The 14,855-nt window shown below is 31.8% G+C and overlaps 1 protein-coding gene across 1 annotated transcript; it reads left to right on the top strand.

Moving 5' to 3' along the window:
• Positions 1-3,497: 3,497 nt before the first annotated feature.
• On the top strand, positions 3,498-6,934 carry LOC112738069 (probable glycosyltransferase At3g07620). The gene is made up of 5 exons (XM_025788342.3): positions 3,498-4,066; positions 4,193-4,876; positions 4,968-5,098; positions 5,383-5,731; positions 5,960-6,934. The coding sequence occupies exons 2-5, from the start codon at positions 4,268-4,270 to the stop codon at positions 6,629-6,631; spliced, it is 1,761 nt and encodes a 586-aa protein (XP_025644127.1). The 5' UTR covers positions 3,498-4,066; positions 4,193-4,267; the 3' UTR covers positions 6,632-6,934.
• The last annotated feature ends 7,921 nt before the right edge of the window (positions 6,935-14,855 follow it).

Below are 14,855 nucleotides of genomic sequence, written 5' to 3'. Positions count from 1 at the left end.
AGAGACTCCACGACAATTTCAAATTAAAATATTCATAAATAAAAGACAAATAAAGAATGAACATGAGAAAGAAAACTCTCTGACTAAACGAGGTTTGGTTAGGCTTCCATGGCCTTTGGCCCCTCTTCATTCTCGGCTATTTTTGCAAGAGCATCAACATCTTCTGTTGAGTTCAGATCAATGAGCATCTTGCCATCTGCAATGCTGCACTGCATGATTCTGTTCCTAATGGCTTGTCATTGTAGTGTTCCTTGCCTTGTTCTAACTTTTCTCTACCCATTATGCCAACAATGAGAGCATTTGTTATGTGATCATTAGCGCTATTAATAAGAGTGTAATGGCCTAAGTAAATTTCATTATTTAATTTGCTAAACTGTCTTCAGTATTCTTGATGCTCTTGATCTTTCTCCTTCTTGTCTAACCTTTAATTATTTTGTTTAACCTTTCATTATTTAGTCTGAGGGTTGCTAACTGATGCTGATTGATCTTAAAGTTGCTTTTTGCTATTTTTCGTGTTTTTTTCTTTAGCAAATTTACTAGCACTCATTGGTGCTCTTCAAACCATGATTCTGGGTATATTGGTCTTGGCTAGCCTTATTGTTTGTTGCTGTCCTTTGTTGTTGGCTTGATTGGTTCTTTCCTTTTTTGGTCCCTTCCCATTCCTGATTAATTTTCTCATATTGGAGAGCATCAAATCTATTATTACCAGCTCCACGTTTAATGACCCCCATTAATGCTCTTTGATCCTTGCTTATTCTTTCTCTGAGGCTTCTTGACCACCATCCATGGACCATATATATATATATATATATATACTTTCTATTATTAACTAATAAATTCTCTTCTTTACTCCCTAATTCTTGCATGTTACTACCTTTTTAATCCCTGATTTTCAGCATTATTATTTACTTTGCTAATTTGATCCCCCAGTGAAGTTTCTACTGCATGATTCTTGTTTGCAGCGGTACCACCATCTGTCCGGCCATGTTGAGAATCTTCAGCCCCTTTTGCTTGGTCTGCATTTTGATTTTTGTTCACCTTCCTCGAACACCTATCGTTTGTGTGTCCTTATCTACCACATTGGAAACAGATTTGGCGGAGTCCCTCGTATTTCAAACTAAACTCCTTCTCCAAAGCTATAAAATTTGGCACCAGCTTCCTTCTCAAGTCTAACTCCATACTCTCGAGTGAACGGATGTATGTTCATCTATCCTCAACATTGTTCCAAGCGTTTTCCTACCTTCCATAAGAAGTATACGTTACATAATTCTACTGGGAGATTGGGATTGTGAATCTAAACAGCAACCTTCTGAATCTCACTCTGGATATAAACAGAGGTCTTCACCTTTCTACCAGTAGGTAGTGATTAGCAATCATCTATGCACATTCGAACAAAGCATAAGAGTAATCCTCTTGGCTAGAAAATCTGACCAAAAAGTGGCCTCCAGCAAGATCCTTCTCTCTTTGCCCACCTTTTGGTTATCCATTGTTCCATCGTCTGCGGATTAGGATTTTTCTTAGGGGTTTAACAATTAGAGCTTGCTTCTGGCCGACACCACTCATCGTATTCCTCTAAGGACACATCAATAACAGGGTCTGGATTGAAGGGGGTCTGAGGGTCCTCCATCCTCTCCATCGAGTCCTCGTCGAAAATGTTGTCTTCGGGGACCATTTCTATAATTTCATAGGGATTTAATTTGTCCAAACCATCACTCAACAGCCTATCCTTATAGGAGGGCTTGCTGGGTTTGGTCGCATCAGCTTTAGTAGTTCTTTTTCCTTTAGAAGGCGAGTTAGGATCTCCATCAGCCAAGATTGAATTCTCCACTTCTTGTACTATCTCCATATTTTTTTTTGTTGATCCTCTCTGTTCATTTTGATTTTCTTTGTGCTTTTAACCACTAGATTTTTCTCCTTTGGTGATCGTTTTTCAGTGTCTGCGGAGTTGTTGACGTACTCATAATACTTTTATACTATAATAACATTAAAATAAGTTAATTATATCATTTATAATTAATATTAACATTACAAATAATTTTTTTATATAAAAAATATTTACATATATGAGATGATCAAAATAATTCATAATATGATTATTCATTGAAATATTTTTTTCACCATTTTTAATTTATTTTTTACAAGTATAAAAAAAAGCTTTAAACTTGTGAAATGGCGTTGACAAATAGAAAAAAAAATGAGTTACGGTGAGTGTATTACTGTATTACGAGTGAAGAGTAAAGTATAAGAATTTTTATTAATGGCACTTTATAAATAAGTTATTTTGTATTTGGAATTTTAGTTATAAAAATACTTATCTTAGAGTTATAACGTTTTGATAAATAACTCATGAACTTGATATAAGAAACTTTAAAGATAATAGCAAGTTATATAAAAATAAAATCACATGTTAAAAAATAAAATTAAAACAGAGATTTTATATCACACACAATATTAAATACAAATTTAATAATAAAAATAGAGTGATAAAATAATAAAAAAATAATTGAAAAAATATATGAGTGAGTGATTCAGATGGAACATTATTTTAAAATGGTGGTAGAAGGTCAATCTTTTGAGCAGATGAATCATTACGTGAAAATGGTAGTGGAGGACCAATAGTTACAGCAGATGAAACATTGTGTGAAAATGATGGTGGAAGGTCAGTGCTTCTAACAGATGCAATTTTGCGTGAAAATGGTGGTGGATGACCAGTATTTCCACTAGAAATAGAAAATATTTTCACATCGCCAATAATGAAATCTTGTTTTTAATTTATAATATTTTATATTAATTGCTTCTCACCCCAAATTAAAATTCTAAATGATACGTTGGAGAAATAAGGGTGGGGATCACAGAACTTCCAACAATCCAAATTCTTAATATATAAAAAAATTTATAAAATATATAAAAGAACATCTATTTAGTATGAAAAAGAAACATTCTGATATTTAGTAGAAGAAACATCTTGATGCCTAGCATAAGCACCATTCACGTAGAGGTTTTGGATTCAGCTAGAGGCATTTGGCTGATTTTTAGCTGGTACCCTCTTAGTTCTTAAGAAAATGATAGAATGATTTATAGAGAAGGAGAAATAATATATTTTTACTTCTTAAAAACTGTGAATTAACTTTTCAAAAAATTAAAATTTTTTTTTAATGATACCAAACACATGTATTGTAATTTTTCATAATTCAAAAGTAACACAAAAAATAACTTCTACTGTTTTTAAAAGGAGCTCTAAGTTCTTTTTTCAAAAAATGTATTTAAATTGTTTATCCAAATTAAATTTTAGTTATCAATTCAATTTTTTTTAATTTAATAATCTAATAATATATTTTATTTTATATTTTTAAATATTAATAATTAAAAAATAATAAATTTTAATCGCCCACTAATATTTTTTTAGAAAATAAAAAGTTTTCTTCATCATAAATAAACCATGAACGGCCTTAGACCCCATACCATTTGGTATCTTCCAAGTATTATTTTCTTCTACTGAAATTAATGGTCCTACATTCTCCAAATATTAATATCTAAACTTTATTTTATCAACATGGTATCTCATAAAATACGAGTATACTAAACGTTATCCTAATCTTGATTAACACAGAATATGACGCCGTATTATTGGTGGGGTCCCCTATCAATGAAAGAGGAGCCTCTGCTAGCTGCTTCTATCGCTCCCTGGAATTCACTTTTTATTACTACTTTCAGAATTCAGAGCTGAAACCTGAAAATTGCGAAGTGAAAGCTTTTCGAGAAGGAGGAAACAGATCAAAAGAAAACAAAATTGTTGAAAAGTGGCGTCACAACGTACAAGAGCTCAGTAACATGCACAAGTTGATGAATGGTTATTATAAAATAAAAATAAGAAACTAAAAATGTTTCCACCCGATCCAATTAAATTAAACTAATCGAGATGCTGACAGGGGTTCTTGAAAGGTCTGTAACTTTAATCTCTTTTGCTTGAGGGGCATCTCTGCTGTGTTTGGCTTCTCAGAAGGTTGAAGATGTAGAAAAACAGAGGAAGCTTCAACTTCAAGTATAGCTCATTAACTGCACTGAGGTACGTGTCAAATCACGATTTCTTTGTCCCATTTTAGTTATTTCTTATTTACTTTATTTGAATCACTAAGAATTTTCTGGCCTGCTTGTAGTCTCTCCAATTATCTAAGTGTTCCATTTTGTTTAGGATCCTTCAATCTCTTTCAAGCTTCGAGTTTAAAATTCAGCGATTCGGGCAATTTATGCAGTAGAATTATGTAATATGGGAAACCGGAGATTTCTTTTTCTGTTGGGAACAATGGCTGTTAATTTCTTACTGTTTCAGTCAATACTTGTTCCATATGGAAATGGAAACTCTCCTTGGTCTTTAGGGCCAGAAAACTATGCTCATGTACATGATAATGTTAGTGATCTTGTCTCTGAGATCAGCAACAACGGTGGTGTTTTTGAACTTAGGGCAGATACAAATAGTGTTCAGAGTTTACCTGATAAGAAGGGTGAAGTTAAGAATTACAGCCTGGAGTTGGTCAGTGTAGGTTCCAATAAAAGGTCCATAGCAGTTTTGACCAAAGACAGTAAGAATGGTTTTCCAGTGAAGCAAATTTTGGAGTCAAAAGGGGGAATATCTACAGTTTCTCAATTGCTGAAAAATGAAAAAATGGATAGCTCAGACAGTACACCTTCCTATGGTAATCTGACCTTTCTTGAAAATTCTCGCCCAAGAAATGATTTGTTTGCTTCGGATAATAGTACTGCAGCAAATATTCCTAGGACAAAGAAGATGAGGTGCAACATGCCGCCCAAATCAAGAACATTAATACAGGAGATGAACCGTATACTAATACGCCGCCGTGCTAAATCTCGTGCTATGGTATTGAATCCTCTGTCAAGTTTCAACTGTGAAGTAGCTACTTGGACAAGTTATAGTTACTTTGATCTTTATATTCTATGTTTGATTGCAGAAACCACGGTGGTCTTCCAAACTTGACCTGGAAGTCCTTGCTGCAAGGTTCGAGATTGAGCATGCTCCGATAGTAACACAGGACAAAGAGCTTTATGCTCCTCTCTTTCGCAATATTTCTATGTTCAAAAGGCAAGCTTAAAGATGTTAAAGAAAATATGTTCACAACTAAATTAAGTTCTGCATGAGCAAGATTGATGAAAAGAATATTAACTTCTTGGTTGGCTATGAAGTTCTTAACTCCCTATGAATTATTTGATAGGGACATCTTAATGCTTCGTTATAATATGACATTAGATTTCACTTATTTGCTCCTCCATGGATTTTTGTTGTTTTGTGTTTGATATGTGTTTGCCACATTGGCCAAAGTCAAGATCATTTGATTTTTTTTTCTTTTTAAATCCTTGCATTTGCAGGAGCTATGAACTCATGGAACGCACACTTAAGGTTTACATATACAAGGATGGAAACAAGCCCATCTTTCATCAACCTATTCTTAAGGGACTATATGCTGCTGAAGGCTGGTTTATGAAACTGATGGAGGAAAATAAGCAATTTGTTGTGAAGGATCCTGCAAAGGCACACCTGTTTTATATGCCATTTAGTGCGCGAATGTTAGAGTTCTCCCTTTATGTACGCAACTCGCATAATCGGACAAATCTTCGAAGGTTCTTGAAGGATTATACGGATAACATTTCTGCAAAATATCGTTACTTTAACAGAACAGGTGGTGCTGACCATTTTCTTGTTGCTTGCCATGATTGGGTATGTTATGTGCTCTTCTTTCCTTCTTCTTTTTCTTTAATCCCAGCTATGTTATGAAATTTAACAATAAAAAATAATGTACCAACTTCCAAGATATCTATGATGACATAAGAATTTGATGTCTCTTTGTTTTCTTGATGAAACATGTCCACTCCAAGTAGGTCCTATTCACTATATGCATAAATACTACTTACTTGGATGATAAATTTTACAACTGAAAAATTGCAGGCTCCATATGAAACAAGGCACCACATGGAATACTGCATAAAAGCCCTCTGCAATTCTGATGTAACTCAAGGCTTCAAAATAGGAAGGGACGTTGCTCTTCCGGAAACTTATGTCCGATCAGTTAAAAATCCTCAGAGAGATCTTGGAGGAAAGCCTCCTCAAGAAAGGCATATTCTTGCATTCTACGCCGGAAACATGCACGGTTATTTGCGCCAAATACTGCTAAAGCACTGGAAGGACAAAGACCCTGACATGAAGATATTTGGCCCAATGCCACACGGTGTTGCCAGCAAGATGAGTTACATTCAGCACATGAAGAGCAGCAAATACTGCATATGCCCAAAGGGGTACGAGGTCAACAGTCCCCGTGTGGTTGAGGCCATATTCTATGAGTGTGTGCCTGTCATTATATCAGACAACTTTGTGCCACCTTTTTTTGAGGTTTTAGATTGGGATGCATTCTCATTAATCCTTCCAGAGAAAGACATTCCAAACTTGAAGAACATACTTGTTTCAGTTCCTGAAGAAAAGTATGTCAAATTGCAACTTGGGATCAGAAGGGTTCAGAAACATTTTTTGTGGCATACAAAGCCCTTGAAGTATGACCTATTCCACATGACACTCCATTCAATTTGGTATAACAGAGTGTTTCAAATAAACGTGAGACGATGAATGATGATTCATATCAGATCAGCCCTTTGAATTGGAAGTAGAGGCCCTCATGGGCATTTTGCTGAAGAGCTTATTTCAAAAAAAGATTAAAAAAAAAAAGAGACATTTTCTAGAGAATGTGGAGGTATATATTAGTGAAAACTTGGAATCTATATTCAGCCTTAGTTTGTTCTGCATGGTCATGTATATATATTTAGTATCATGCTTTTCCTGAACCAGCATGGTTTCAAATCATGCTTGTAGGCACGGTATTCTGAGTTTCATAAAAAACAATAACAGAGAAAACCTACATGCTTGTGTGAATCATGTGATTAGCTCCTATTTTGCATCCAATGATAGCCAAGCCTCGTTGATCCCCGAAATATGTCGAGACCTGTGGTTCTTAACCTGGTATTAGGATCTGATATTTTTTAATAAACTGTAGATGAATTCAGTCTTGCCGACAAGAGAAAGGAAAAGATAAATAAATAAATATTGTATATAAAAAACTTAAAAGCTTGGTTAAAATTTAAAAATAATTAAATAACAAATTGACAAATATTTACTTTAGATATTAAAAACGAATAAAGTTCTACATTCAAGCAAAATACTTAATTAAATCTAACCAAGTTGTTATAACCATTTTTCAAATCATGCGTCTCTTTCTTCTCCGTTTTCTTCTCCTCCTCTCTTCTTTCTTTTTCTGTTTCCTTCTCCTTCTCTGTTTTCTTCTCCTTCTCCTCCTTCTCTTTCTCCTTTTCTTCTTCCTACTGACATTTCAATTGTTGTTTTTTCTTCTCCTCTTTTTTTTACATTATCGTCGTCACTACCACCATCACTGCCTTCTCCTCTTTCTCTTCCCTTTTTCATTTGATTTCTTCTTTTCATTCATTTTCCTTCTCTTCTTTCTCCATCATCATCAGCATGTTATCGTTATATCGCCATCGTCATCATCGTTATCGTCATCGTCATCGTCAACGTCATCTTCTATATCGTTATCGTCGTTATTATTATCGTTATCGTTGAAATTAATTTGGATGTATTTTGTTCATGATTCAGTATTGTTTGTGTGCTTATTTTCGAACTGAGTTTCCGTATCGCAATCATTAAGGACTTTCGGTGTAAAAAATAAGAAATTTATGTGTATTTATTATGAAATTTCTGTGTATTTTTATTCTAATAAGTTTTGTAAACACTTAGCACAACAATGAGGGGCCAACCCTTCCTTCTTCGAGGTGAGGGAGAATATTATCTACAATCCGACCAAAAAGCACACAATTTATTTGATTATTTCTGCACATTAACTTGCTAATGAGATGACTAAAGTGTTATTATTCTTCTTCTTTTTCATCATCATTATCTTCTTTTTTTTTCTTATTAATCTTTTCCTTCTTGTTTTATTTTCTCAAGTTTTTTTCTTATTTTACTCTCTTAACAAGAATAAAAACAATGAACCTACATTCAATCAACTAAAAGAAAGAAAAAAAAAAGAACATTAAAGAAGACATGTTTGTACTATTGTAGCAAAAATTCAGTATAAAAACTAAGAAATTTATGTATATTTGTTAAAAAAATTTTGTATATTTTTATTCTAATAAGTTCTACATAATTAAAAATTCTTTCTCTTTCTGTTCCTCCTCATCTTCTGTTGCTACTACTGCTTTTTCTTCTTCTTCTTTTTCATCATCATCTTCTTTTTTTCTTATTCATCTTTTCTTTTTTGTTTTACCTTCTCAAGTTTCTTCTTGTTTTACTCTCTGAAAAAGAATAAAAAAAAAACACATAATGTTTTTTTATTCATCTTTTCTTTTTTGTTTTACCTTCTCAAATTTCTTCTTGTTTTACTCTCTGAATAAGAATAAAAACAAAAAAAAGCAAATAAAAAAGAAAAAAATACATAATGCTACAAAATTACTTGAAAGAGGATAAATCTACATTTATTCAACTAAAAAAAAGAAATAAGAAAAAAAATACAGCATTAACGAAGACGTTTTTTGTATTTTTTATAGTAAACTTTCAGTATAAAAACCAAAAAGTTATGTGTATTTTCTAATAAATTTCGGTGTAATTTTATTCTGAAAAATTTTGCATAATTTAAAACTCTTCTTCTTCCTCCTCATCTTCTACTGCTTTTTCTTCTTTTTCATCATCATCTTTTTTTTTCTTATTTATTTTTTCCTTCTTGTTTTACCTTCTCAAGTTTCTTCTTCTTTTAATTTTTTAACAAGAATAAAAATAAAAAAAATTAAACAAAAAAAAAAGAAGAAACACATAATACTGTAAAATTACTAAGAAGAGGATCAACCTACATTCATTCAACTAAAAGAAAGAAAGAAATAAGAAAAAAAAAAGAAAAAGAAAAATACAATATTAAAAAAGATATTTTTGTGCTTTGGTAGCAAAATTTCGGTAAAAACCAAGAAATTCATGTGTATTTATTAAAAAATTTCGGTATATTTTTATTCTGATAAGTTCTGCATAATTTAAAATTCTTCTTCTTCCTCCGCCTCATATTATTCTGCTTCTTCTTCATCTTCTTTTTCTTATTTATTTTCTCATAATTCTTCTTATTTTACTCTTTTAAGAGAAATAAAATAAAAAAAATAAAAATTAATACTGCAAAATTACTAGGAAGGAAAGGAGAAAAAGAAAAAATGCAGCAACAACAGCAATAAAAAAACGACGATGGAGAGAAAACACGCGAAAAAAAAGAAAGAGCGCGACAAAGAAGAATGAGGAACGTGAAGAAGAAGAAGAAAAAATGCCAATAAGAAGAAGAAACGTGAAGACAAAGAAGGATATATTTACGTTAGTGAAGCGCGCATGTGTACACGCTACATATAATAAAAGTGGTTTTTGTTGGGTTTGGACTAACTTACTTGGACTTGAGTGCCAAAAAGACTTGGACATGTAACAGGACTGATTAAAAATGTTTCACATAACCAACTTGAGTTAGTTGAGTGGTCACTCACTCGTCCGCTTAAACAAGTGTCGGGAGGTTCGAATCCTGCCTTGTGCATGCAGCAACCCATTAGCCAGCGATAGACCCTTAAATGGAGCTCAGATCCGCGACGGATTAGCTCTTGACCTATCCGGTTGGGGGATACCGTGGACAAAAAAAAAATGCTTTACATATATTGAGGGTTAATAGTTAAATTTGTCTTTGAAAGATTACTCATTCTTCAAATTGGTCCTCAAATAATTTTGTTAATCATATTAGTCCTTGAAAGATAAGATATAAGTCAAACTGGTCATTCCGTTAGTTAAATAATGACGTGTCACAGGATAATTGGTTGACATGTCAGGTTAGTGATACTTGGTATGCTATGTGTCATTTGAAATATCATAAATTTATTTATAATTAAATTAATCCCTAAAAATACACATATAAGTCATTTTTATTCCTAAAATTTAAAAAATTGATCAAATTAGTCTTTATATAATTTTTTTAATTTTTCTCTATAATATTAAATTTTTAATATTAATCCTACTCATTTTAATCTTATTTTTTACACCTTAATAAATAAATTTTTTTCAAATAAAATAATAAAAATAATTAAATTATTACAAAGTTATTTTCTCATATGTATTTTTAGATTTTTTATTTTCAAATTTTAGTTCTTTTGTAGTAAATTTTTTTTATATAAATAATTTTATCAAACTATTGTTAATTATATACTAAAAGTTTCAATTTTTTGGATCTCATTAAATAAATATAGTAACTATTTTAAATATTTTAATCTTTTAGATCTCATTAATAATATAGTAATTATTTAAAAAAAATTATATTAAAATATTAAGATCCAATGAGTGACCTTATAGATAGATTTTTCAATTATTGAGTTCTATCCTATAAGTTAAATAATAATAAAAATTATAATTTTAAAAATTTTAAAAATTTAAATTTTAAAATAACTACTATATTATTTAGTGAGATTCAAAATGTTAAATTTTTAAATATATAATCAATAATAATTTGATAAACTCATTTAAATAAAAAAATTTATTATAAAAAATCACATTTCAAAAATGTAAAATTTTAAAATACAAATGACACAATAACTTTATAAATAATTTAATTATTTTTAAATTTTTATGTAAAGAAAATTTTATTTATCATTGTCTGAAAAATAATATTAAAATTAGTAGTATCAAAAAATATTTCAAATTTAATATTATGAAAAAAATTATATAAAGATTAATTTGATTAATTTTTTAAATTTTAGGGATGAAAATGACTTACGTGTATACTTTCAGAGACTATTTTAATTATACATAATTTTTTGACATGTCAAATGACACGTGACATGTCAAGTGTTAATGAACTGACATATCAACTAGTCATCTTGTAACATGTAGTATTAATCTACTCTGTCATCATGTCACATAATACTTAATATAACACGTTATCATCTAACTAATGAAAGGATCAATTTGATTTGCAATCTACATGACTAATATGACTAGAAAAATTATTGAAAACCAATTTAAAAAATAAATAATCTTTGTGAGATAAATTTGACTATTAACTCTATATATTGATAATTAATATCAGACTATATATTTATATATTTGTATATATTAATATATTTAGCTGATTTTTCCATCTCATTTTTTTCATATGGAAAAAATTATAGTGAAACGCAATGAAATGGACGCGTGGCAAAAATTTTCGCTGCTATGGTGTCAGATACAAATCTTAACTTGCGTTTTGAGTTTTTACTCTTTTTTTTTATGAAAAGAGTAAAGTATCGTTTTTGTCCCGAACGTTTGGGGTAAGTCCCAAATTTGTCCCTAACGTTTCAATCGTTCTATTTAAATCCCTAACGTTTCAAAATTGACTTAATGTTGTCCTACCGTTAGGGATCCGTTAACAGAATTGACGGCGGAACAAAATTGAGACGATTTTGAAACGTTAGGGACTTAAATAGGACGAAAACGTTAGGGACAAAAACGATACATAAAAATAAATTTTAATTTAATTTTATCTTTCAATAATATTAATTTTTTACTGTACATAATATTCAATTATTTTTTAATTACATCTAAATAAATTACACTTAATCCCATTACTTTCATTTTAAATAAATTTATTTTTTTATAATTTTAAAGAATTTTGATACATTAGAGACAAAAGGTATCATTTATATTTTATTGTATATATTATTTTTTTCTTTTCTACAAGTTTATATACTAGTCATTCTACAAACATTTCATGATAACTAAAAATATTTAAGAATAAAATTATAAAAAAAATTAATTTATTTAAAATGAAAGCAATATGATTAAGTGTAATTTACTTAGATGTGGTTAAAAAATAATTGAATACTATGTATAGTAAAAAATTGATATTATTGAAGGATAAAATTAAAATTTATTTCTATGTATCATTTTTGTCCCCAACGTTTTCGTCCTATTTAAGTCCCTAACGTTTCAAAATCGTCTCAATTTTGTCCCGCCGTCAATTCTGTTAATGGATCCCTAACGGCAGGACAACATTGAGTCAATTTTGAAACGTTAGGGACAATTTTGAGACTTACCTCAAACGTTGAGAACAAAAATAATACTTTACTCTTTATGAAAATTACCAAACGTAGGCTGCGTTTAGTAAAATATTAGTTTTTCAATTTTTTTTATTTTGGTGTTAGCCAAACGCAGGTTGCACCTTTTTAAGCGGGCAAAATTTAAATTTCATTTGAAACCCACAAACGCATGTTGCATTTTGATATTGTCAGAAAGCTTTTCTTGAAGGCCTCAAAATGCAGGTTGCGTTTTGTATAGAAAATAATATTTTAATCGAGAACCTTGTCTATAAATACGAAACGCAATTTCATCTGTCCTCACTTCTACTCCTCTTACTCTTTCTTGCATATATGTTGAAGGTTGTAGAAGGCTTAGAGAAGGGGGGTTGAATTTATGACCTTCTTTAATGTACTGAATTAGCCCTTTTAAAACAAGCTTGCAATCTGAAACTGTTTGGACTCAGCTGCGAAAAATTTATGAGACAATTTCATTTTGTCTCATGAATATCAGAAAACAGGACAGAGCAGAGAAGAAAAAAGCTAACACCATCACGTATCCTGGTTCAGTTGCCTTGTTCTATGCAACCTACGTCCAGTCTCCACCACAACAGTGGTAGAATTTCTACTATAGTTAAAGTATTACATACACCAATTCCACAGGATTTACACAATTCTTTCACACTCAAGTTCTAACCTAACTTGACTTTGGCTATGCTAATACTTAACTCTTCACTCTTAGTGCTCACTCAACTAAGAAAGGGGTACATCACTGATACTAGATACAACACACAACCTTACCTAAAGAAATCTAAAATAACTCTAGGCTTTTTTACTCATGTGTATCTCTCTGTCTTTTTCTCTCTTGGCTCTTTCAATGACTCACTCATTTAGCCTTTTACCTCAAGAAATTATAGAAAGATAAACATTGAAAAGTAAATTACAATCTGCTAAACATAAGGAGATTGACTATACAACAGCCTCTTTGCTATGTGATAAATCAGATTTGCAGGTCTCTGATTCAGTTCTTCATTTTTGGTGGAATGCTTCTTTGAAAGAAAGCATTATCCAAGTAGATGAACTTCTTCAAAGAGCTCTTCACAGAACAAAACCTCAATATACTGGATTATCTCTCCTTGGCTTCTAAATGGTGAAAAATCTTCTTTTATCTCCTTGCATGTTGTTGAGTTGCTCTCTCCAAGGTCAAACCTTGAGCCTTGTGCTTCACCAACCCACCAACTCACTTTTTCCCATTAATCCTCAAAATAGAAACTTTGGTTCTGACCTTCTCTTGTTGACCGAAAACCATAGGAAAGCAAAAAACAGATATCCTCAATGGTAAGTCTAGATCTTGGCTATTGAGAAGCTACTTGGTCCCCGAGACTCACTTGTGACCGTAGATGCACAGCAGTGTGAGCAGAGATCATCTTTCCCATGTATCTTAGAATAGATAGGCAGAACGTTGAAGATGAAGAGAATAAGATATGATGCATGTATAAGGAAATGAAATCACCTTTAGCTTCTGACTTCTTCTTGATACAGATTGATGTGGGTGATTAGACTTCTACCATTTTCTTAACCTTCTCTTTCTTGCTTCTTTGGTGAATGGCTTAGGGAAGAAGCTCTCTCTGTCACTTTTCTGATTTCTGACCAAAACACAAAAGTGAACGTTGCTTTTGGTGTGAGAGCAAATTAGATGGATCATCTTGGAGTGATGGATACGGGCTTGGATCGGATCTTGATTTTCAACCCGTTTGGCTCCTTGCTTTGATTTTTTTTTGGGCTTCTATTTTTGTTATCAGCCCACCAGCCTTGTTCTAATTTTATCCAATTGGACTCCTGAATTGATTTGTGGCCTGCAATGCTTAATTTCAAGTAATTAACATTAGTTAGATAATTTCTCAAAAATAATGTTTGTCATCATTAATTTAGTTAATTTCTTAACTCAACATATGTCATAATTGTGAGTTTTTTTGGCAATTAGTTGTGTAAAAAAAGTTGGGTTAGGTGAGGTTGAGGTTATGAATAGTGTTGTAAATTTGTGAGTGTATTATAACGATGAGATTATACCAAACACACACGAAGGAGTGACTTTTATTTGTGAATATCCGTTATCGGGCTATTCCATGCACCATGAGTTTTGTATTCAAAATGGTCTTTGTGATAACATACAAAGTCACATTTCGAAAAGGGTGAATAACATTTTATACAAGAATCCTATACGAGTATTTAGTGGGCTGATACAGTTTCAAATAATGTCCATCACTGACGACGCAAGTATGTAGCATATGTTCTGTATTTATCAACAAACCCGATTTCACGTGCCAATGATAGAGCTGTACGTTGAGTTCGAACAGCATACAGGGATGGACACAGTTGGCACGGAGGTCAATGTTGATGAGCTCGAGAATATAGATTGGAAAGAAGATAACAACGAGAGTGAAGATGAGTTCGAAGCCAACTATGAAGTCGATGACGAAAACGATGACGGAGACCTGGTAGGCAATCCGACGGTGCAAAATGAAGCGGATGCGATTGTAAGCCAGCACTCTTTTGGTGTTCCGCCTTTTATGCGGATTCTGGATCTCGAAGTCATGCATGCCCCGGAATTTCCTGAATATGCGAATATGGGTATGTTATGATTATTAATTGAAATTACCACTACCATTTATTTTATTTGCCTTGTCCGACTGATGGTGGTTCGCATGTCGTAGGTGAAGGCAACA

Source organism: Arachis hypogaea, chromosome 13 (assembly GCF_003086295.3).
Source record: "Arachis hypogaea cultivar Tifrunner chromosome 13, arahy.Tifrunner.gnm2.J5K5, whole genome shotgun sequence".
Lineage (NCBI taxonomy): Eukaryota > Viridiplantae > Streptophyta > Magnoliopsida > Fabales > Fabaceae > Arachis > Arachis hypogaea.
Note: the sequence above shows the minus strand (reverse complement) of the source record. Positions and strands in the feature narration are given on the sequence as shown.